This window comes from Ischnura elegans, chromosome 1, assembly GCF_921293095.1.
Source record: "Ischnura elegans chromosome 1, ioIscEleg1.1, whole genome shotgun sequence".
Taxonomy (NCBI): Eukaryota; Metazoa; Arthropoda; class Insecta; order Odonata; family Coenagrionidae; genus Ischnura; species Ischnura elegans.
The window spans coordinates 3430628-3455137 of NC_060246.1; the positions used below are offsets into that span (position 1 = coordinate 3430628).

General features: G+C 40.0%; 3 protein-coding genes across 3 annotated transcripts in view; 1 reads left to right on the top strand and 2 right to left on the bottom strand.

Moving 5' to 3' along the window:
* Window positions 1-24510, bottom strand: part of LOC124154661 — a 160177-nt gene that overhangs the window by 124431 nt on the left and 11236 nt on the right. The window lies entirely within an intron of this gene.
* On the top strand, window positions 19779-20728 carry LOC124154684. Its single transcript, XM_046528564.1, has 3 exons — window positions 19779-20188; window positions 20296-20504; window positions 20651-20728. Exons 1-3 carry the CDS (start codon window positions 19881-19883, stop codon window positions 20695-20697), a joined length of 564 nt encoding a protein of 187 aa, XP_046384520.1. The 5' UTR covers window positions 19779-19880; the 3' UTR covers window positions 20698-20728.
* LOC124154677 lies at window positions 20818-22768 on the bottom strand. Its single transcript, XM_046528552.1, has 2 exons — window positions 22047-22768; window positions 20818-21969 (listed from the first exon to the last, which is right to left on the bottom strand). Exons 1-2 carry the CDS (start codon window positions 22244-22246, stop codon window positions 20901-20903), a joined length of 1269 nt encoding a protein of 422 aa, XP_046384508.1. The 5' UTR covers window positions 22247-22768; the 3' UTR covers window positions 20818-20900.

Below are 24510 nucleotides of genomic sequence, written 5' to 3' on the forward strand. Positions count from 1 at the left end.
TAATTGAATTTTAAACTTCTCTGGAATGACTATTCTATAACCCCACATGATTGCTCCATTTTCAATACACAATTCATTTTTCCTTACAAAATAAGGCTTCAATTCCAATGAATCGCAAGTATCTAACCATCCTGACTTAATGTAATACAAAACCTTACTAAGAACCTTGTCTTTTTTGTAGCAATTCTTATTAGATCATTATCAATAGGTACACAATTACTTACTAAGTTCATATAATCATTCACTAAATTCTCAGTTTCATCCTTAATGTCATTTTCATCAACTGGTAGTCGAGAGAATGCATCTGCCAAATTACTGCTGCCTTTAACGTATTTTATTGTATCGTCATATCCAGATAGAAACAACGCCCACCTCTGCAACCCATTAGCTCCCATTTGTAGAATACCTTTATGTTCACCAAATTTTGTTAACAAAGGCCTGTGATCCGTCTCCAAAATGAATTTTCTTCCCAACAAGTATTGAGAAAAATTTTTTATTGACCAATAAATTTCTAAGGCTTCTTTGTGAATTACAGAATAATTCATTTCAGCAGGCGATAGAACTCTTGACACAAAGCTCATAGGTTTTTCCTCACCATTCTCGAAAATATGCACCAACACCCCAGCAATTCCCTTACTGCTGGCATCGCAAATCAATTTTACTGGTAATCAGGATTATAATGCACTAATATCACATCTGATGACATAATTCTTTTAACTTGAATTAAAGCTCTCTCACAATCATCATTCCATTCATATTTTACTCCTTTTCACAACAATTTATACAAAGGACCTAATACTTTCGACATATTAGGAACAAATTTCCCATAGTGATTGCAGGTACCAACGAAAGATCTAACCTCAGACACATCAGTAGGCCTGGTGGCCTTAACTATAGCTTTCACTTTGCAAGGATCCTTCCTTATTCCTGTAGCATCAATAATATGACCTAAATATGAAATTTCTGTTTCAAAAAATTTACTTTGAAACTTTAAGAGGAAGGAATATATCCTCAGGTTATAGTGATTTATCCCCATATATAGGTATACATCCTCACTTTGTAATCTTTAGGCATACCTCATTCAATAATTTAATCATGAATACTTCTCCTGATAATGCAAAAATAATTGACGGCTCTTGATATTGGAATTAGAGATAACTTTCCAGGCATACCTCACTCCTTCATGTAAACATGAAAAACTATTTCACGTACATAAGCTTACGATGAAAATTTATTGAAAACTCTTGATATAGGAGTCATTGAAATCCTTCCATTTGCAACTCTGTCATCCTTGTCCTGCGCCTATGGTGTGTAAATATTAACCATAAAATTTTATGGTTTATAGGAAATAACTCTAATGTACATCTAGGTAGGTACCCAATAGGTGTACTTATTTATATCTGTAGCACACTTTAAATAAGGGAATGAACTATTCAACCATAAATGCATATATTATTTGGAGAGATAACTTTCTAGGAACACATACACATAACAGGTCATATATTAATCTCTGTAGCAAGCTTTATACTATGGGTGTGAAAAATCAAACAAAATATTTTTGGAGGAAGAAATAACTTTTTAGGTATACATCCAAATAATGGTTGCATATATTAATCTCTGAAGCACACCTGTATTAGGGGAGTGAACGAATTGACCATTAAAGGTTATAGTAGTATAAGATAACTTTTTAGGCATGCATCTACATAATGAGTGTATATCAATTTCTATATGGCATACATACTTGTAGGTACTAAGGGAGTGATATTATCCACCATAAAAGTTATTTTCAAATGAGAACTTATTAGGCATACTACATACACATAAAAGGTGTTTACCTATATATTAATCTCTGTAGGATACTTGTCCTAAGGGAGGGAACAAATGAACCATAAAAGATATCTAGTAATATATTATCGGATGATAGAAATAATAATGAAACTATAATATTAATGGAGGAAGAGATAGTAAATTCGGCATACGCCTACCTATAAAGGGTGTATATTTTACCTCTGAATCAAGAAGAATTAGGATATCATATAGGTTTCAATGTTTTTATCAAGGGCTCATGAGTAGCAAATCACTTCAGTGGTTTGCTGGTGGTTTTGCTTAGTGGTTTATCTTAGCCTCAATTAACGATAATGTGATTAAATTTTCCATTCTAAGATTATATAGTACTATAGGTAGGTTATCCTTTTTTACATGAAGTACTCATGTATACCTGAAGGTTATCCCTGCCTCCAGTATTAAGAGTGTTAGTTATATATTGAATTCTAGAATGAGGAATTTGAAAAAAGCTTTTACATTTTCATAAAGGAATGAGGTATGCCTGGTAGGTTATCACCCAAGCCTTCAATAACAACAGTTTTTACTGAATCATTTCACTTTAAACAAAATTATTTTCATTCTAAAATAGATAATAATGACAATTATTATTTCATAGTTGCATGACAGACTGATATGCCTGAAGGTTTTTCCAACCTCTCAAAATCAAGACATTTCAATATTTTTGCATTCAATACATAGGTATGTAATTCTTTTCAAGTTTAAATGAAGGACTGAGGAAAGCCAGGATGATTATTCCAACCTAAAATATAAGGAGCATTAAAAATACTTATGCATTCTATGGTTAAGTGTATGAAATAGGTTTTCATATTAACATGAGGGTCTGAGGTATGCCTATAAGGTTATCTCTACCATGAATATAAAGAAATTTCAATAAATTTTGCAAAAATGGGATAGTTCATCATATTTACATGAAAGACTGACGGATTGTACTGAAGTTAATCCTTTCTCCAATACCAAAAGTTCCATATATTTTGCATTCTAAGGATAGATATTCATGTTTACATTGAGAACTGAGGTATGCCTGAAGGTTGTCCTCTCTCCAATAGCAAAAGTTCCCACTATATTTTGCATTTTAAGGATAGATTTTCATGTTTACATAGAGAAATGAGGTATGCCTATAAGTTATCCTCTCTCGTACAACAAAAGTTCTCCGTATACTTTGCATGCGAGGGATAGATGTTCATGTTTATATTGAGAACTGAGGTGTGCCTGAAGGTTATCTTATCTCCAATAACAAAAGTTCTCAGTATATTTTGCATTCTAAGGATATATTTTCATGTTTACAATGAAAAGTGAGGTATGCCTGAAGGTAATCCTCTTTCCAATATCTTAAGTTCTCAGTATATTTTGCATTCTAAGGATAGATTTTTATGTGTACATGACTTACTGAGGTATGCCTGAAGGTTATCCTTGATCCCATATCCATAATTCTTAATATGTTACGCATTCTATGGATAGATTTCAATGTTTACATGCCCGATTTTTGTGTCGCCTATTTGCATTTTTTGGAATTTATCACTATAATTAGTATTAACTTGCACTTTATTTACCTGTAATAATTTATAAATAGACAGTAAACCTATATGATGGCTTTTACTTCTTTTATATCGCCTTTTACCGCTGGATTCCATTGAGTAAAAACAGTTGAGGGTGTATTTAGAATAGTAGTTTGACGTTGGCCGTATTCGTCACAGTGGCGCTGGTGTCAGGTATGCCAAAAAGGTTATCCCTCCCTCCGATCTCTAAAACTCGTGGCAACGTCTCTACACGGCAAGATCAGCCGCCAGGGCAGCTGATCCCAGGTGCTGAGCCGAGGGTGTAGAACAGGCATTAGGCTGGGAGCCACTGGAGACTTGGAGGCTGCATGCTAGGCTTAGGTTGCTCGAGCAATTGAGAATAGATATCTTTAAGAGTGACAAGGAGAACATAATATTAGAGCCACACTATATTCCCAGGTCCAAAAGAAGCGAAAAATTAAGAGAGATGTTTTGCTGAACGGATAGATGTGCGAATTCGTTTTTCCCCCAAAACATAAAGAATTTTAACAAATACTAGTCCCAACTTCAAAGAGCACTTAATTTTTTATGCGTAGTGTCCTATCACCCTCTGCCACACGCCTTTTAGCCAGCTTGCTTCCTTACTCTTCTCTTCATGTCTTCTGGCATTTTACACGAGTATCTTCTTCAGGTTATGATTTTTACTAAAAGTGTTAGCAAACACTAACCAGTATTCCAAGTATATTTTCCAGAAATCTTTGCCATCTTTCAATTCATTTTCCTAATCCATATTCTGCTGCATTAGTTCTACCTCGACCTCTTCGACAACAGTATTCCAGTCTCCTAAAATAATATAATTGTCTTTCCCTCCCACCTGCTTGATTCCTTGCACGATATCCTGACAAACCTCTTCTACTTCTTCACCTTCATAGTTCATTGATAGTATGAAAATTGTGCCACTAACAGAATTCACCAATTCGGTCTAAATCTTAACTATACTTCTCCTTCCATTAGCCTGCAGTAAACTTTTCACCTGCATTCTGGTGCTCATTCTCAGCATTATTCAGACTCCTGAGTTGCCACATTGGCGGATACATATTGGGGGGGGGTATACATATGGGGTGCCACCCCCCCCCCTTGCAGAGCTGACCGCATTGCCTATCATTGCAGAACCACAATTGCAACTTTTTTATATCATAAGATAGCATTGTCTTGTATACGCGTATAAGCAGTTTAAATAAAACTATCTTTAAATTTGCATGTAACTTCATTATTTTTCAATACAATAAAAGTATAGGTAGATATAAATATCTTTTGCAACTTTTTTCCCTTGAGTTTTTTTTCCATTACTGTGCTGCCATTCATTGATGTAGAGAGTAAAATTCTGTAGCTTCTACTACAAAATTCTCCTTCTTCCAAAACTTTCATTTTCTGATATTAAATACGTACATTCAACTTCTTTATTTGAATTTCCACCTTCACTTTCTCCCCAGTCTTCCACAGGTTTGAAGTGAAACAACGTTCTACATTCCTATCCATAAAATCTCATCACCTTTTACCAATTAATCCTCTGGGGTAGTAGCTTCCCAAAGATACAAATTCGGGTCTGATTGATTATTACATATTAAAGTATTCTACTGATTAAGGTAGATTTGCAAGGAGTAGGTACTTAAGAAGTATTCTGGCAGTCTCCCCTCCCTTATGAACTTACCTCAACTAAATTCACAGTTAGTCCTACTCCCTTTCATTCTATCCAGAAATCCAATTCTCTTCCTCCCTCCCCCTTCTTTACCCTCTAACACTGTTTTCGTCATCACCCTCCCCTCCTCAGTACTCACTCCATCCATACCTTCTGTCTCCTCCGTATCTCATGTAGAAGCTGCCTCTCTTCACCCACCATGTTCAGCACTGCATTGTTCTTCCTCCTCTCCATCCACATCACCTTCTCCATTCTCCTTCACACCCACATCTCACATGTCTCCAATCTTCTCTCGTCCTCCTTCCTCAGTGTCCACATTTCCACACTGTAAAAAGCTACACTCCATATCAAACTCTTTTCCTCAGTGTCCACATTTCTGCACTGTAAAAAGCTACTCTTCACTAAACTTTCCTTTAAACTCTTAATAATGATCCTCTCATATGCTCCTTCCTGTTGATGATTGCCTCCTTTGGTAACGCAATTCACTTCCGGATGTCCTTAATGATACATCCATTTTCCTCTAATTTGCTGCCCAAATAGTTGAATTGCTCTACCAGCAAAAGTTTTTCCCCACTCACTTTCACCTTGTGTTTCACATTCCAAGCTCGTGATGCTTTACAAAACCACATAGCCCTGGTATTTTTGTGATTAATCCTCAGGCCATATTCCCTGCAATACTTGTCTAATGCATCCACTAGAGCCTGCAGCCCCCTTGCTGACTGACTAATCAGCGCCTGATCAAACACAAACCCAACTGATTTAAACATCATTCCTTCCCCTTTTACTCCAGCTTCCAACTCATACCACGCTTCTCTTACCATCTCCTCTGCGTAGGATTTAAAAAGCAATGGTGATAGAGAACAGTCTTGCCTCACTCCTCGGCCAATGCCTGTCCACCCAGATTCTCTGTCCACTACCCTCATTTGCATAGTCTGGGCTGTATACAGATTGCTTTTGAGTCACCTATCCGTGCAACCTACTCCAATTTTCTTGAGAATATCCATTTCCTTAACCTATTCCTCTCTATCAAATGCTTTTACAAAACCCATGAATTTCTTCCTGATGATATTGTGAGCTCACTAGGGACCTCATGACCACTATTGTATCTTGAATTGACTTTGCTTTTCTGAAACCAAACTGCCCTCGCCTCCATTCGTCTGTTTAATACCCTCAGTACCACTTTTGCCGTGTGTGACATTACACTAATAGTCTGATAATCTCCCTATGTTGCAGCTTTTTTCTGTTTTGCAGGGTTCCCACTCTACCTGAACAATGAAATTCACGGCTTTTTCCAGGTTTTCACGGTTATTTTTCAGGTTTTCACGGTTTTTTTTCAGGTTTTCACGGTCTCAATTTCGCTAAATTCGTCCGTTAATAAGCCAACAATAAGAAAATCACTGGCCGTATATCAACAGAAAATTAACGTACGCGACAAACGCCGTGAATGTTAACGCCGCAATGAAAAGTGATATCTGTTATGACGTGATCTATCGTTTGCAAAATTCAGGGCCGACTAAAGGACCAGCCCAACCACGCTCTTGCCTGGACGCCGAATACGCTTCGGACCTTCTTCCGTCCGGACACCCGAGGTCCTTTTTTAATTCCTCGCCGAGAGATAGTTTTTTGCGCACGTTGTTTTTACTGCACAGTAACCGAATTTCCCCCACCTCAATCTTTCTTATTTAACGGAAAATATTTTATTTAAATTGTTTATAGAACATAATAAATCGAAAAACAATTTCATACACCGTATTAGCACGAATCTAAGACGAACACGATTCTAAGACTACCCTCCTTTTTTGGAACTCCACTAGGGGAAATTTTTTTTTTCCTAATAACGATACGATTATAAAAAGGAATGCGGAAAAACGATCAATGCTTTATTTTTTTGCTAGGTCCCAGGAAACGCAGGATTTTGGCGAGTAATTAAGATATTCATTAAAGGTTTCAAACAATATTTTAGATAATAACAGGAATAGTAGTACTTTATCAAGACACATAGGCCATATTGTTGATTCGACCCATATCTCTTTCAAAATTCTGAAGGAAAACGCCACCTCACTAAAAAAATGTTTGCTCTCCACTCGGCATTCACACTGCTATTATGGATTTCAGTCTGATGTAAAAATTCTTCTCCATCAAACACCATTTCCAGTACACGTATCCACGAGAGCAATGTGCATGTTGTGCTTAAAACAACCGCATTCGCCGGCGCAGTGACTGGTTGTGAGATGGATCACGAAGGCCAAAAATAGTCTATTACTTGAATTGTTCCTGTCTAATGAATATATTTTTAATATAATGGAGGTAGTGTGTAAAGCGTGAACAATGTTGCGTTAATCGTCAGTGGCACGCCCACCTGGATCTTCGCCTTCATATCTCTACTTGTTTTTTCCAGGTAGCTCACTCTACCCCCACCCTTACCGTCATGTGCTAGCGGACAACCCAAGGCACTCTGCAATATTCACGCGCATCTAGCCCGGATTCTTTTCTTCATGTTCAATTATTTCCAGTCCATCTCTTAAAGTTCTCAATAGTTTCTTCGGAGGGGCCATGATCCGAAGACAAATAAAATTAAACTAAGGTAAGTCCGGTGGAGATGCCCCACCTAAGGAAATGTCTTCATATCTATGACTGAAATATTAGTAAGAATGTAGGACTTCACGATATAATACAACATTGATTGATTATTAAAAATATACCCACAAATTTTCATTAAAAAATATTCACCCCAAAATATTTAAACTTTTCCATGTATATGCATTTTGCCATCTCTCCCAACAGTCCGGGTGAGACGCCCCACCTCCTCGGGAGAGATGCCCCACGCAGCTCAAGCTGAATGCAATCTGAATTAAACCTGTTTTTTAATAACACATTCAAATTAACTTAAACTTATGGTATCATTATAACATTTAAACGAATTTTGAATCAACGTTTGTAAAATTATTGTTCAGAATTGCATAATTCCAGTGAAAATATCCTTTAAATCTTGCACTGAAACTCGTTCATGTACTAATGAATGGCAACATTAGAAAGAATAATATTTGGTGCATATGACAATAGTTGTCGAGGCACCCTAAAAACAAAATACTATAATAATATTTTACAGGAGCTTCTTACCTAATTTACAAAAAAATTGTTTAAACATTGGTCTTCTTTTTCCCTCGATCAGTTTGGTTCCACGTTTATTTGCAGAAATTTCCGTAAATTTTGCATTATTCGTGCAGCCAATGTCCGCAATTGAGCATTTGATCAAGTCTACTGTTAATTTTGTGGTAAAATAGTTATCTTCACATTCAAAAAATCTGTTCTGGCCATCATCAATGATCAGTTTTTCCTTATTCTTTTCCAAATTTACTATTTTTGAAACGTTTTATTTTTTACTCTTCGCACTTATCTTTCCTTATTTTACGTGTTCGCCGAACGTCAGTACTTTCGCTGTATGTTTCAATGTTCTCGAATTTATTTCGAAGGTGAGGAATGGTGATATTTCATTCAACGGTTTTTTAGGTGCCATTATTGAATTCTGATGATATTTAGGCGACTTAAAAGTTTCTTAAAGGCTTCTCTGGATGTGCCAGGCATTGAACTAGGGTATTCCGGTCAGCTTTGGGTTTCTATCGCTATTATTCCATAACTTATGTTGAAGAAGTGCTAAGGTATTGTCAATGGGTCCATAGGAAATATGTCTATCTCCCTGAAACCAGAACTTGATGGGAGTCATTCAGAGTCTAAAAATTCCTTTTCCGGTCAGATGCCTTTGAAAATTAATGCCAGAGGAAGAACTTGGTCTTCAGCGTTGCAGCACGCAATCACGGTGTTGTTTTTTCCTCTCTCCGTAGATGTCAGAATCTGAACATCTTCAGCACCTTTTGTGGATAAAATCTTCCCCAGGACGTTATTTAGCCGACAAGCACACTCGTCCATGTTGTAGACGTTGGCCGGCCTGGTAAAGAAATCGTTCTCCTGAAATAATTCTGAGAGTATTTTAGAAAAGTGACTTACGCTTTCTCTATTCATACCTTCACTTCTACCAGCTGACAACCCTTGAGACTGCCTAGCACTAATTTTTTCTTAAAAATGAATTAAGCCAGTCATAACCCGACATATTCAGTTCTGCATTGAAGGACAAACTTTTCAGCAAACTGATAGGCTATTGTTATACTAGTCTCTCAATCAGGTGCAAACCTAGACTTTTCCAGGAGTTGATTATGACTGATAAGTCACTTTTCCAGTTCCATGCCAAATGGACCTAAAGAAATTTTTGCTTGCATTACCCTCTTCCTGCATCGGCGATGACTCCGAGAGGGGACTAGAAGTACCTCGCAGTCTCACTTATTCCGCTATCACCTGCTTTCAGCCTCGTGAGAGGTTCTTTAAATTGCTCTTCGGCATTATCGAAAGTGAAAAAGATAAACATTCGATTCAATCACTCAAGTGAATAGTGAGCGATGATCGACATCACCTAAACGAACGACTTAGTCAATCACTAATAGAGATGGGATTTAAACATTATGCTGGTCAGAAGGAGGCAGTGCTGAGAAGAGAGATGTGCCATCTACAACAAGTTATTACCTTTAGAAGATGATGATAAATCTGTTGCAAATGGTTCTATCATTATTTATTTTGTAGCCAAGGAGGCCTAGCTGATTTGTTTATGCTTGAGGCAATAAGTCATGGACTAAGATTGTAAGGGACATGGCATAGAAAGCTCTAATAAACTCATTCGATAATCGTGGAGATCGTCTCCATACCCATCTCCACAAATCAGACTGTATCAAAGCAATTAAAAAATTAGGTGGCACTTTTCACTTTAGCACTCTTCTACTGACGTCCTTACTAATATTACTTCTATCCAGGGGTGGATCCAGGATAAGGACAAGGGGACCCTAAGTGGTGTTTAAAATTCCAGCAGTAGTGGGGGTGGGAAAAATTACCGTTCTATCTAGTGTAAATTGGATACCTAAGGGGGGGGGGAGCGATAGCCCCCCCTTGCGTATCCAATTTTCCCTCCCATCCATCCCCCCGATAGATCAGCCACAGCTTCTATCGTATTGGTTGCAATTAATTGAAAACAATACAGGTAGGGCATCTATACCGTAAGATAGCCCTGGGGCATCTCTCCTTTCAGTACGGGAGAGTTGCCCTTACAGCCAGCGGGCCAACATATGGTCTAAGATGACTTGTCACTGCTTTTGGGCATTCGATAAACATGCTGCTACAAGTTTTCACCCGTTTTTTCAAAGCATTCAATCATTTTAACTGATGCCGACCATAACCATTATGCTCTATCTTATAACAGAGCGGAAATTTCGGAGTACTCACTTGAAATGATGTTCTAAAGTAGCGTAAAAAAAACGAATCACCGCTAAACTTTTGAGGCTTCATATTAGTTGCCCAACTAATTGACGGACACCACCAGCAGAGCAATCTGATGGTTCAATTTGAAACTACCACGATCGGGGCATCTCTCCCGGTGGGGCATCTCACCCGGACTTACCTTAGTGAAAATGAAACCTGACTTTATTAAACCCACATGGAAAACACTCGGTGGTTCGAAGTCCAGCCACCCTGGAGAGTAGGGAACCACTCGTACGAGGAGAAGTTCGGAACTGATGCTATCGCTTACGGGGGTACGCAGAGCATACTGCAGAGGGCGAAGCGTGACCATATATGACTGCGCCATGAAATTTTTTACCCTGTAGATACCCATTCTTTTCTAACTATCGTAGCGCCAGATGAGCAGATGAATTCGGATTGTTAGTAGGGAGAAACAAAAATCCTGAGAAGATATCCTTTCGTCAGTAACTCCGACAAGTGAGACTTACAGTATAGCTCGTAAATTGATAACTGATAACAACCTGATATCATGTTTCCGGGACAAAATGCCGAATTAGCTGCCGAGAAGCTCAGCCACGAGGATATCGCGTTTCGCCAAAAATCACCATCGTATTTTTCCATCTATTTCCTTGCTTAAAATACGTCGTGTTTGGTCTCGTTTTTTTAAATTACGTGCAAATTACTAACATTTCAATCTAATAAAAGCATAACAGCAATTGTTGAATATCATTGTTAGATACCTTTTGGGCTAATAGGTGACTCATGCAGCAGTTGACCTCCAGGAACTGGGAACCTTGAAGGAGTTAGGCTGAAAAAGGTCAGTAGGTGAGAAGAGGGGGGAGCGCGTAACACGTTTCTATTGTTCTCGCGTAACTCAATATTTTTTTCGAAGCTAGGGTCTTCGTAATACGATCGCTGCGCGAGCTGGGACCTTTTTTTATTTTGAAGAAGAGGAAAGCGTCAGAAGGGGGAGGCGAATGCTGAATGGAGGGGGATAACGGATCTTGGGAAATGAGCTAATGTTACTTTCCCACGGCACTGAGCTTCTCCCATTGGTAGTTCCATCTCTTGGGGAAGATTCCAACTATATGCTTGTCGTTATTAGCCATAAATGACACATTGTATTTATTTCGTCTCATTTTCGTTAAACGATGGATGCGGGAAAATTATGCGTCGGAACCGCGATCTTCAAACGATCAATGCGAGAAACGATACTTCGGGGAACGATAGATGCGGGAAAAAATTACATTGTCTATAAGGAACTTTATTTGGGACCATAAACGGCGAACGATCAATGCGGGAACGATAGATCGAGGTTCCACTGTATAAATTTTCTTTTGAAATCGGCAGTGTAATGACTTCTTTTCTCTGCTATCGTAATACTCTGAAACCAAAACTGAATCGATCTTTCTAATCAGAGGCAAATCATGTTCCCTTCATACCGTTGCTCTAGGAAAAATGGAACGACTCTGTAGCAGTTTATATCGCGACGGCATTGAGGCTTTAACGTTACAATCATAGGCGGATCTAGGGAAGGACACGGGGGCACATACCCCCCAGACACTTAAAAAATATGCAAGATTTTGAATACGGTCACATTATCATTGCGCTCGTTTTGTATCATGAGGTATCCTTGTGCCCCCCCAGAACAAAATCCTGGATACGGCTTTGCTTGTGCTCCCCCACTCCCCAGAAAGAAATCCTGGATCCGCCTCTGGTTAAAATTTAGGTAAATTGTAATCAATCACACAAAAATTTTGTAAGTTGATCAAGCTCTAACTTGAATGGAGCCGAACCCAGGGTAAAGCAGGCGATCTCGCGGACACAGCAGAAGTGCACCCGGCGATTGATTGGCACGCACGCTTTACCTGCTGCCTAAAATGGCAATAGTTTTTCACTTCAACACAAAATTAAATAAGCTAAATTACTGTTCAAGTATTTTTGACGTTGATTTTTCGTGGTATAGCTATATATTAGACCCGGCGACGGTGTAAAAACGATAGGAAGGGTCGTTCGCGAAGAATGTAGAGAAATGGTAAGTGCGGAGATTGGCGATGTAAAGTTTCGTACCAGTGCGTTGGAACAGGCTTACGATGCAGTGATCGCGACGCAGAAGGAAGTGAAAGTACACTGCGACGTTAGAATCAACTCCCTTGAGTCTGAAGTGACCGCTTTGAAAGATAGGGGCACGACCACGCAATCAGCGGCCGTATCAACTCACTCTCTCACAAAACCCACCTTTTCTGCCCTTAGCAACGAGCACCCTATTGCCTTCCTAAAGGAAGTTAATAATTATTTTTCCATAGTCTCTGTGCCAGAGGCGTTGCAACCACAAGTGTTTTTTCAAATGCTGAGCGGTGATGCCAAGATATGGAGTAACTCGCTATGGCCAGTTCCGTCAACACTTGCGGAATTTAAGGAAAGATTTTTGGCTAACTTTTGGGACACTGACACCCAGTATAATTTCCGCATGCAACTCATTACAGACAGGTATGTGAGGGGAAAGTCGAACACGATGAAACAGTTTGCGATTGAAAAAGTAGCGCAAGCGCGATTGTGTTCCCCACCGATGAGTGAAGGAGAAATTCTTCAGGTCCTAATTAGACAGTTTTCCATTCAGATTCAGAATACGTTAAAGTCAATTGATCATTTAACGGTTGAACGACTGATTGTATTACTAGGATTGTATGACCAGTCTTATCAGACAGGCACGCTGGCTACTCAAAACTCGTTCCATCCAGGTGCATTGCAAGGTTCCGAAAATACGAGGCCGCGAGCAGCTGATAAGGGTTATCGAATAAATTCCGTCACGTTTGAGCGAGGACGCAAGGTTGGGAAAGAGCGACACAAGGAGAAATCCCCCAGTCCGCCTCCTCCCAGCGCACCTCGAGTAGAAGGTCAAGACTTCGCGTTAAACTCGCGTCGGCTGGTGTGACTCACCTCCAGTCCCCAGCCGAGACAGATGGAGAGAGGGTAGTGGGTAAGATAATATCCACGTGTGAATTAGTAGGTGAAAGTTTTGAGAGCGATGTGCAAGGCAGCACGTACTATGAAAGGCGGGTATATCCCGTTGTTGAGTGTTGGGTTAATGGTGTGCTAGGGGAAGCTTAGTTGGATACCGGGAGTGAGATTTCCGCGGTATCAGATATATTTTTGACAGAATTAGAAGTAAAAGAAGTGATCCCATCTTTTCCACTTAATCGATCAAGGATCGTGTGTGCGGATAGCCGCAAGTCCCCACCAATTACCCGGCAGGTTTTGATTTTTTTTCTCGTGCAAAAGCTCGAACTCATTTTTCATTTTTCTTGCATTCATCTTTCACCCAGCAAGAAAAAGGAAAAATTCGTTCGTGCTGGGGGGCGATGTGACGAAAAGCCTCGTCACAGCGCATTCTGCGTCCGCGTCTTTTTCCCGATTCATGTTGGCGCGCGGCAACAGCGAGTGATGAGCGACCTTCTTTTTTTTCTTGTGTCGTCTGCTAGAATTTAGCATGTCTTTTGTTGTTTAATGGGTATATAAGGCCCGGTATTGTGGGAACTCGGGTCGATTCCTGAGAAAGCGGTGGTTGATCCGCTAGAGAGGACGGAGGTCAGCTGTGACAGTGCCGAGGTGGGGCAATAAGACGGGGCCGCGGCAGACGAGGGCTACGGCATTCTGGAGGTCGGGCAACGCGACCAGGGGAAAGGCGTGCCGGAGAGGAAAGCGTGGAGTAAAGCGAGGCACAAGAAAAGTGTCCTCGTTTTTTCGTCAGGACATCACGACATCGTCCAAGGATTCGCGGGACGTGGTTACCCGCGATCGACGCATCGTGACCCGGCGACCAGGATTCGGACTCGCCTTTGTCTTTGACACCTAAGTACTCTAAACCCACTCCCGGGACGGGGAAATAATCCCGATCCTCCCCCCGCTCCAGCCAGCCCATGCGCTCCTGAACGAAGAAATTCCCCAGTGTGCACGTGTGTCATCCTAATAACCATGTGGTTTCTGACATAAACTCACGTCGCTCTTTCTCGGTCTAAAGACCATTTTAAATTGTATCACGATTCTCCCGTTCGCGTCATCCCATCTGGTTGACGTCAGACTCAGTTTTTGATTGAACAGAACGTGGAGCATGTAACATTTGAAAGTATAACAACGAACATTACCCATAATTGTCTTTGAAGTGCAGTGGTTTTTGTCGCAACTCGAGCAAGATTACGAGTGCCCGTGTCATAGCAATCATTGAGATATTCAGTGTTATTTTTGTCCATTTTTGTTCATTTACCTCAATAGTCATCTCATCCCTCATTTATTAGATGTAAGATTTCTTTCTTTTTGTGTCTGGCATATTTGCTTCTTTTTTCTTTTTTGTAAGTGTATCATTGATGTCTCGCCCAAGTCAGCATCACCATTCCATCCCTCATTAGTGTTTAAGGACAAAAGTGTTCGTTTTATTTTCTTTGAATAAATTTTTGTATGACAGTCATTTGCTGTGTACGAGGTCATTGCTGTGCCATTGCGTTCAATGCCGTGAGTTCCCATCTTGACCGCGAGCCCCAGAACCTACGAAAAATTAAGAACTCGGATCGTAATCTCAGTTCGACGGTGCACGGCAACCGGGCGTGTACCGTCACAATATATTAGGTGGCAAACTCAGGTATCCATAATTTTTTCCGACGAAAATTATGCAACCCGATTGACGTCGAGAATTTTGCATTCGATTGTAAGACGAACCCTCTTTTCTGCAGGAGTTAGGAGGAAAAAAAAACCTTGTCTTAGATAGGTGCAAATAGGTAAATTATAATTCACTAGGTTTGAAATATATAAAGACATAATAAATACCTGCTGAAACATGTTATTTTCACTTTCACTTTACTTTATCACTCGTCAAATATTTCCACACAAACTTTCCGGTTGCAACGTAAAACTGGCAAGTCCCAGGTCGACGCATGCGAAGATCGTGTAATGCTGTGTTACTATAAGCGGAAATCTTCTCTCGTTTTCAAGTGCTTTAAGGCCGCAACGCGCGAGAATTAGTAACGTCACGCCGAAAGCTCGCTGTCGCCCGGTTCAAACGCAGGGAGCGTCGTGTCCACAGCGCATAGCAGGTTGTCAAGGTTAGCGGTCTTCAATCACAGGATTGAGGGTGTTGAATAAGCGTTCAAATTTTTCGACACAAAGGCCACCTAGATTTTGTTTCGAGAGTGGTCGCTGCAACCAGTGGGAAGCGTAATTGGGTGGAATGGGGACTAAGCAGTGACCGAGGGAGGGGAAACCAAGGCAGTCGAGGAAAGTAAACAAGCTGATGAGAAGTGGTGTCATATTTCAGGAGGGGGGAGAGAAAAGGCCTGCTCTGGGAAAAGATGTTTTTTTTTTTCTTCAGGCAACATTCGTTCCCACGCTTTTCTGACCCAAGCGACGACGCTCGCCACAATGAATAGAAGTGCGCTCACTACGAACGAAGTTGAAAATTTCTGGGAAGGTATTATTATCAAGATTGTGATATTTTTAAGGTTTTAGGACGAAATTCACGGCTTTTTCCAGGTTTTTTCACGGTTGACGAAATTCACGGCTAATTCACGGTTTTAAGGTTTTCACGGTTGAGTGGAACCCTGGTTTTGGTAGCAGAATTAGCACTGTTTTCACGAAATCCTTAAGCCGACATCCCTCACCATACATCATGTGAACAGGGTTCTAATTTACTTCCGCTATATTTAACTTGGAAAGTATGCCACCACGTCTTCTGCATTAAAGATTTGAGTAACTGGAACTCCATTGGATAATAATATGGTGATTCCCTCTTGCTTTTCACATCGTAGGACAACAGCAGTTAAAGTAAATGTTACCATGGCCACAGTGAATTGAGTGGTGTCACTGTAATGACAACTGTGGTCACCACCTTCGGTCATTGGTAGAAGAGCGACTCCTCTCTCTAGGTGATGGGAAACATTATTGTTGGTGGCATCCTGTCACCAAGTCCTCACGGACCATTAAAATGGCCTCCCTCACCTAGGGAGAGGCCACCCATATCACCTCAGAAATCCATCACTTCTAATCCACGACTGCTTATTCGATAAGTAAGCTCACTTTCTTCACAGCTGCCCTCAGCTATCTCTAGCGCAGAGTATCCAGTCAATAAAAGCAGAAATATCATGCATAATTCCAGGTTTTCCAGCAAAATTTACAAAATTGTAGGTTAATCATCCGTGATTACTGAGATAGATAAGAATTTAAAAGCACTAAAAATTATTTCTGTACTTTTAAGCAATATAATATTTTTCCATTATTTTAAATTCCTAATTTAAAGACTTATGCTCAGTAATTGAAATTTTATACTTAATTTATAAAATCTCATTTGCCACCTCAAGCAATTCATCATAATTTAAAGAGTTATATATATAAATATAAGTTTTCATTAATTAAAATTCTAAATGTAAGCTATATATTGTAAAGCATACATGTTTTGTCCAACATTCCACGTTTCAATGCGGCTGTAAAAAAATTCTACTAGCTGCACTTAAATTTACCGCAAACAGATTTTAGGCCAGAAAATAGGTTTTAAACTGACAAAATTTTATGTGAAATGAATTTGAAATAAAACATTTTGAAATTCCAGATTGGAGAAAAAATTCATGCAAAATTCATTCCAAGGACTAAAATTATACACATAATACCCGATTTTCCCGTCCACAGGACACCCTGTAGAGGTCGACCCAGCCTCCGCAATTCCAGGGACGTACTCGGTGTCAAGGTCGGTAAAAGCCAGGTCGTGTCACGCACTTGACCAATGTAATCCGCCATCTTGATTCTCAAGCGCGGCGGGAATTCAAATTTTACGTGCATTTAAATGGGAGACATAGGTAAAAGGAAACACCGTTTTCTCACAACGTAATCGATGCAGGGCAATGAAATTTTTTTTATAAATAGTTAATAAAATGGAAATTTATGATACGTCTTTAGTTTGAGTTTATGGTCCACGGTTCGACTCTATAAAAATTGTCAACTCACGGGAAAAATAAATTTCGCACTGCAGCGCTCTGGATGCATGGGTTGTAAGGCACCATGTCTTACTTCCTTATTTAGGAAGTCTGGTACATGAAATTTTCCATGGTCATAGATAATTATAATATACTTGCGAACACGGGCAGTTTTTGACACTGAAGACCTCGGTTCGACTCTAGAAAAATTGTCAACTCACGGGAAAAATAAATTTCGCACTGCAGCGCTCGGGATGCATGGGTTGTAAGGCACCATGTCTTACTTCCTTATTTAGGAAGTCTGGTACATGACATTTTCCATGGTCATAGATAATTATAATATACTTGCGAACACGGGCAGTTTTTGACACTGAAGACCTCGGTTCGACTCTAGAAAAATTGTCAACTCACGGGAAAAATAAATTTCGCACTGCAGCGCTCTGGATGCATGGGTTGTAAGACACCATGTCTTACATCCTTATTTAGGAAGTCTGGTACATGGAATTTTCCATGCTCATAGATAATTATAATATACTTGCGAAAACGGGCAGTTTTTGACACTGAAGACCTCGGTTCGACTCTAGCAAAATTGTTAACTCAGGGGAAAAATAAATTTCGCACTGCAGCGCTCGGGATGCATGGGTTGTAAGGCACCATGTCTTACTTCCTTATTTAGGAAGTCTGGTACATGAAATTTTCCATGGTCATACATAATTATAATATACTTAATAATACCGGCGGTTTTTAGTCTGACGACCTCGGTTCGACTCTGAATTATTTACAAGCCAAGCGAAAAAAACATTCGTTCTACAGCGCTCCGTGTGTATAGGTACAAGGAACCATGTTTCATTCCATCATTTATGAAGTTAGATTCATGAAATCTCCCAAGGTTATAGGAAATTATAGCATACCTGATAATACGGGCGGTATTTTAGTCTGAGGACCTTGGTTCGACTCTCAAAAACTGCCCAAACCAAGCGATAGGATGACTGATCTAAGAGGGTTGTGAATTTGTTAACATTGCTACTCCAAATCATGTATGTAATACTAGAACCATCTGCTTGCCAATTTTCTAAGAACCATGACAAATAATCCAACTGCAACTGCATTTAATTCAGCACAGAGCAAATGCATTCCAAATTACACCCAGACCATTAACAATTAAAATACTTATTGAGATGAATTGCTGGATAGAAATAAAAATGCTGGCACATCGTAATCACATCCGTAACAAACATCACAGTACTTAATTTTGCCTGCAGCCTTCGAATTTCCTTCTTAAGCAGCGAGACCTCGTCCTGTTGACTATCGTCATCACCTGCTTCTTCGACCAATTCTCCTTCATCACACGGGATGTTTTCTGGGTCGGTGGGACCATTATGCTGTCCGTCAATAATTGCTGTGCATAAACGTATAAGGAATACATGCGTTAGACTCAATGCCTTACGACTTCCAAAATTGTAAACCAATTATACGGAAAGACTACGGCTGTCGCCGATTTGTTCACTTTCTATAACTCATATTCAAAATACTTACCTTCTTCCAGAACTCTACTTTTTGGGGGAGCTCGACTGAAAGCAGGAGCTCTTGAGAGATGTGGGAAGCGAAACACTGTTGGAATCGCAGTTTGTTTTAGTAGCTTGCGGCCATCCTGTCGGCGACTCTCAAACTGCTCCTCAGTGAAATGATAACAATATTCTTAAGAATTGAAACACCTCCGTAAAGCGAAGGTATAACCCATAGTGCGCATTAAATAAAATTGAAATTTATACTAGCGCAAGTGAGCTTACATGCAATTATATTAGTCTATTAATCTAAAATGAAATTTCACTGTTTCCTGAATAATACACATGTAACATAACCCGAAGTAATAAAAAATATTGGAAAATATGGCACTTATGGAATTACTCAATATTAATCCAAGGCAAAACGTGATGAACCCATGTCAACATTTGCTAGTGCCAAGCACGTTGTTTACAGCAACTTGAAAGAAGCCTATATTTCTACTATGAGAAGTCCCCTCATCGAGATACATTGCTACTAGCATTATTAAGCATTAAGTTAAATATACAAATACTTACAAGGCCCAATTCCAGACAAAAACACTTGTGAAATTGTCACTAGCTTACCTCAAACAAGCGCGATGTGGTAGAAGGTTTCCATTTGTCTCTTCGACAATTTATAAGCCACACAGCCCTTCTTTTTGGATCAGAAGGAAATCGAAACAGTCTTACTCCTTTTCTGGAGGAATTGGAGCAATTCGGAGCACTGCAACACACCATTTTTCGAAATTATTCCACACGCTCCGTATACACACCACGCTAACTACGGTCAGGCGGGAACCAAAATGGTCAAACCGAAATGCACTATGGGAGCGTGACACGACCTGGCTTTTACCGACCTTGCTCGGTGTCAGTCAAAGGGGGTGGCACCTGGCGGTCGAATTTGGAACTAGCGAGAGGGGGATCGGCAAGGTATCAGAAATGTGGTAACAAAAACAAAGATCAACGGAGAACGCATTGTACTGTTTGGTGAGAAAAGAAGATGAGTAGCTCTGTGTTGGATTTAAGCGATATTTTCACTTACGTAGGAGATTTTAAAAGACCGTTTGTAGAGGGAGATGCCATTTTAAAAGCAAACCATATCGTGGAGTTGGGTGTTCTTAAAAACGAGGTAGATCTAGTCGAGGTAATGGCTCTGTGTTTGCAAACATCGAACATTAACGGGCAGCCCCATGAAATTAACATCACGATTAGAGGAAATGGAAAGAAGGAGATACAAGGCACCTGCTCCTGTAAAGCGGGAACGGGTAAATGCAAGCATGTGACAGCTGTGTGTCTCCAGCTATGCAAGTAAGTTCTTCATTTTTCTTCTTTCTTTCTTCGGCTATGCCTTTGTGAAATTTAGATAAAAACTTATTTTGATAACAATACATTACCTGCGTGTTCAATCATCACAGAATGCCGGTTGAAGAGTTGGAATTACTGACGTGTACTGATATGAAGCAGCAATGGGGTAAGCTGTCTAGGAAGGGAAAGGATATGTACCGGGCCATTCCTATTAAAAAATTCTGCCACTTCCCACCCTTACCAAGTAATTGCAATCTACCCGAGCTGAAGGACCTGCCAGATTGGGCTAACGCGAAACTGGATGATATTATACTCAAAGGTAGGCTCTAAATTATTATTTGAAATCATATAATATGAACGTTCTAAGTCCTACCTTCTTCAATGTCAGATTTGATTGATTTTTTTATCTTATTGAATGAATTACCCATGAATTTACCTCCACTTTTATATTATCTTTATTCCTAGGATGTCCTGGTTCTGCCCTGTCCAAGCATATGGAGGAAAGAAATTAAGTTAAAATAAATTTCAGTACCTTTAAAACAATGCTCCATACTATGTTTTATTTACCGTAAGTGAATTACCTCGTCCTTTAAATGTCTCCGAGAAGAAGAGCTTCGACTTATAAAACGTAAATATGGGGTGAAAGACAAGGAATAATGAACAAACATATGGCTTCAATGTGATTTTATTTATAAACAAATAACAATTACTGCTGTTATGTGGTCTCAAACCCATTTCTTCCAATTATAGGGTTCGATAAATTTACAATGGCACAGATTACCTCCGTTATTTTGTCAATGCACCCCACCATATTCCAGGGCAAATTTCCCTGCAAAATTTTAAATACCTTCATTCTTTGAATAGCCCTTTCGACATGCACACGGGCTCGTGCAATTGAGGAATTGAGATCTCCCTCTTCTTTTGTCAGTTGTTTCTTCCTTAAATACGGAGGTTTAATCACTGACAAACCCATTTCGTGGCACTCTTTATCAACGAAAAAACCTTTGTCAGCCATAACTGCGTCTCCAGGCTCACAAAGTCCTGCTACACCCGAGTCTAAAAAAATTAACTTGTCTGATGCTTTGCCACCATAAACACCACTTACTTTACTGATAACACCATCGGGTGATATTCCGACCATGTATTTTACGGTATGTCTACCTTTATAATGCGAATACGTTTGTATTCGACAGCTGAGGCACGAAGGCGCAGAAACACTTGTTTCCGAACAGTCCACCACAACCCTCGTGTTAGGGAAACTGGAGAAACACTTGGGTAAATTGCTCCTAATTTTTTCCCTCGGCAGCCACCTTACATACCTTTTTAGCGTGTGATGCAGCAAGTGCAGAGCACAATGGAAGTGAGCAACGGCTGTGGGGACAGAAACACCAAATAGCACTGCCAGAGCTGAAAATGACATGTTTTGCTTCAGTTTCGTCAGGCACAAAATCAATTTGTCCTCAATGTCATAAGGTGTTCCCTGCAGGTTGATGCCGTTGCATGTAGCCACCAATTCCACGCCCTGGATTATACTTTTCAGCATATCCATTGATGCCAGTCCTGTCAATGTACTGACATCTTTGTCAGAGCGCAACACTTCTGAAAAGTTTCGTTTGTGGCTAGGTAAAGAGAATAAATCGGTCTGGCATGCCCTGTCAACGTGTCTTTCCCTGCCGAGCTCCAACAGCCCTTCCGCAGCTTCCATTTCAATGGATTGAGAAGAAATCTCGAGCTCCACTTCCATCTCGCCGATAGATTCCTCATCATGAGATGCTGAACTCGGCCTTGAAAAAAATTAATGTCTTTCATTAATTGCTCCGATTTGACGGTAGAATAAGCTTCACAATTTCATAATACTTACGGCTGACGAGAAATTATATTTCTCCTCTTCACAGCCCGCTCTTGTCTCCTTTTTTCATTCATTGCCTTTTCGGGTGTTGGCGTTACTTCCAACGACCGAAGAGGTATGTTCTTGCTAGGTAGAGCATTCTTTTTCAGCCTCCTTTTTAGTACATTAGGTTCTGTAAGAGTTGGCGATAGTTTAAAATTAACGATAAACATAAAAGATATTAACAAATTGTCATAAAAACATCATACTTTTCTACTTACGCTGCAACATGAAAGCCTCCGATGAAAAGTGTTCACTACTCGCCACAGCATTTTTGGGGATCCCTTTGCCAAATCGGAAAATAATTCCCCACTGCTTACGAAGCACGGTGTCCAGTGGAAAACTGTGCAACGATATGCCATTTCCGGCACGATTCACACACTGAGGGACACTGCACATTTTGTTGCTCCGTGGAGTCTTTCTCATCGAACCATTACTGTTTTCATTCATAACGAATGGAAAGTGATGGTCGATGCAAAGTATCAAAATAGAAATAAATAATACAGCAACAGAATCACTATTTGCTTTTCTGTATCGATGCGAAATCGTTCGCACGGTTAAACTTTTAAAGAACGCCACTGCCTTGTTTACTATCCTCTATCCCCTTTTCTCCGCCATGACACCAAGCACAGTGCTGCCGCCAGTGACCATTTTAAATCCCAATAGAGCGTTCCACATTTAGTTGACAGTACGGGCCTTATGGATAACAGTGTTGCCAAGCTTCCGCTCCGCCGGCAGGCATCCTAACAGCATATGCAACCACACATAATATGGCGCCAAAACGGTTTAGTTCAAAAAGGAGTTAGGGATCGCACGAAAGACTGCGTAAATTAAGGAATTTTTTAGCGTATATTACAATACCTTTGCTGCAGTATAAAAGGAAAAGTCTTTTTTTATTTCATGTACGTACTTATTCAATGCACAAACTGAATAATGAATAATCAGTAATGTAAAAAATAACAATAAATTGAAGGATAATAAAAATTATAGCCGCTCCTGAATGAGACAAAATTTTTATTCCTTCCATATTATGCAATATTTTTTGGCTCTAGCTAGTATTATATGAAAGGCGATGTTGTATAAGACATCATCAATCTTTAATTTTTCAAAATTTTCCCGTACTTGGTTTATTGTAAATTAAAGATCTCTTTTCAAGCTGACATCTTCAAAGCTAATTTCCTTAATGTTCTCTTTCCTTCACCTTGTAGTAGGCAAGGATTCCAATTTCCTTGAGTAATAAGAGGCATTATCTACCACTATAATTGATCCTTCGGGTAAGTTTGCAAGAAGTGAGTGCTCAAACCATCTCTCGTAACACTCGCCACCCACTTCTTCATGCTCATCCATTGAGTTCTTTTTGTACAGAAACACATGCGATGCTCCTTTTATGAACCCATTTTCCGTTCCTGCGTGTATAATTGCAAATCGTCCTCCTCGGGAAGTGGGGGCCAAGCCCAGTATTTAGTCCAGCAAGGAAAGCTTGACGCGGATTTTCTAATTGTTTGTTTCGCAAACTAATGTTCACTATTTGTCCAACATTAATCCAACTTTCGCCTGTAAATACACTCGTCCTGTGTTCGCGACGATATTTTTTTAGCTACCTTAGATATTTAATTGTGCCACCAACTAATAATATCATCCCTTTCGATAAGGATGATTCTTTTCCCCCTCCGTTCGTACACGAAGCCTATGTCCAAAAGAAGACGATATAGTGTTGTCCTTTTGTAATCTGGGAGAATACTATCCATATTCACCGGGTTTCAGATGGATTTTAAAGTCGGAGGAATATTTTTCACGAAGGATTCATGTACCTTTCTTCTAATTCCCGATCTCACCAAACCGTCGAAAATCACTGCTCTCGAATTTTTGTAAGGCTGTCTAATTTCTTTAGTTTTTGAAGGAGTTACCAATGGACCATGGGAGCTTTCCTTTCTCACTCTGTAAATAGTGAACTCCTAGCACCCAGTAGCCTTCGAAGCGTCTCGGCAGGCCTCACTAACGCTGAGAGATTTCCTTATGTACGAGAAGACTTTGAGCACCAATCGTCTTTCGCGGCTTATGAGCTTCTCACCTTTTCTCCTCTTCTTTGTATCGGACATATTGATTGGGCGTGTTACAGCAAAGTGTAAAACACACTTCACAATTCTCAAGTTCAATACACCACACAACACTTGTTCACTCCAAAAAAATGCAATGACAAACTGAACGCCTTCGTAAATTCTTCCCTCGGCCCCTTCGGCCTGGGTCGCTTTTGGGGCAGGTTTTATGGTACCCTATGAAAGGAACTCAGAAAAAACCCAAGCCCCCTTTTGTAAATGCGTGCACTGGATGGGGTAGTGTTTGGTACAGATTATGAGATATTCTTTTTCTTGGTTTCCCCGATGGGACCTAAACAACCAAGGCGAAAGAGTCTTACTTCCAAGCCGCTTGCTTACTT

Bases quoted from the DNA above. Each gene is read 5' to 3' on its own strand.
- LOC124154677 (XM_046528552.1), bottom strand. From the start codon at position 22,246: ATGTTTATCGTTAATTTTAAACTATCGCCAACTCTTACAGAACCTAAT. The intron at 21,970-22,046 runs GTAAGTATTATG...ATTTTTTTCAAG, and splicing joins AATATAATTTCTCGTCAGCC to GCCGAGTTCAGCATCTCATG.
- LOC124154684 (XM_046528564.1), top strand. From the start codon at position 19,881: ATGAGTAGCTCTGTGTTGGATTTAAGCGATATTTTCACTTACGTAGGA. The intron at 20,189-20,295 runs GTAAGTTCTTCA...CAATCATCACAG, and splicing joins GTGTGTCTCCAGCTATGCAA to AATGCCGGTTGAAGAGTTGG. The intron at 20,505-20,650 runs GTAGGCTCTAAA...CTTTATTCCTAG, and splicing joins GGATGATATTATACTCAAAG to GATGTCCTGGTTCTGCCCTG.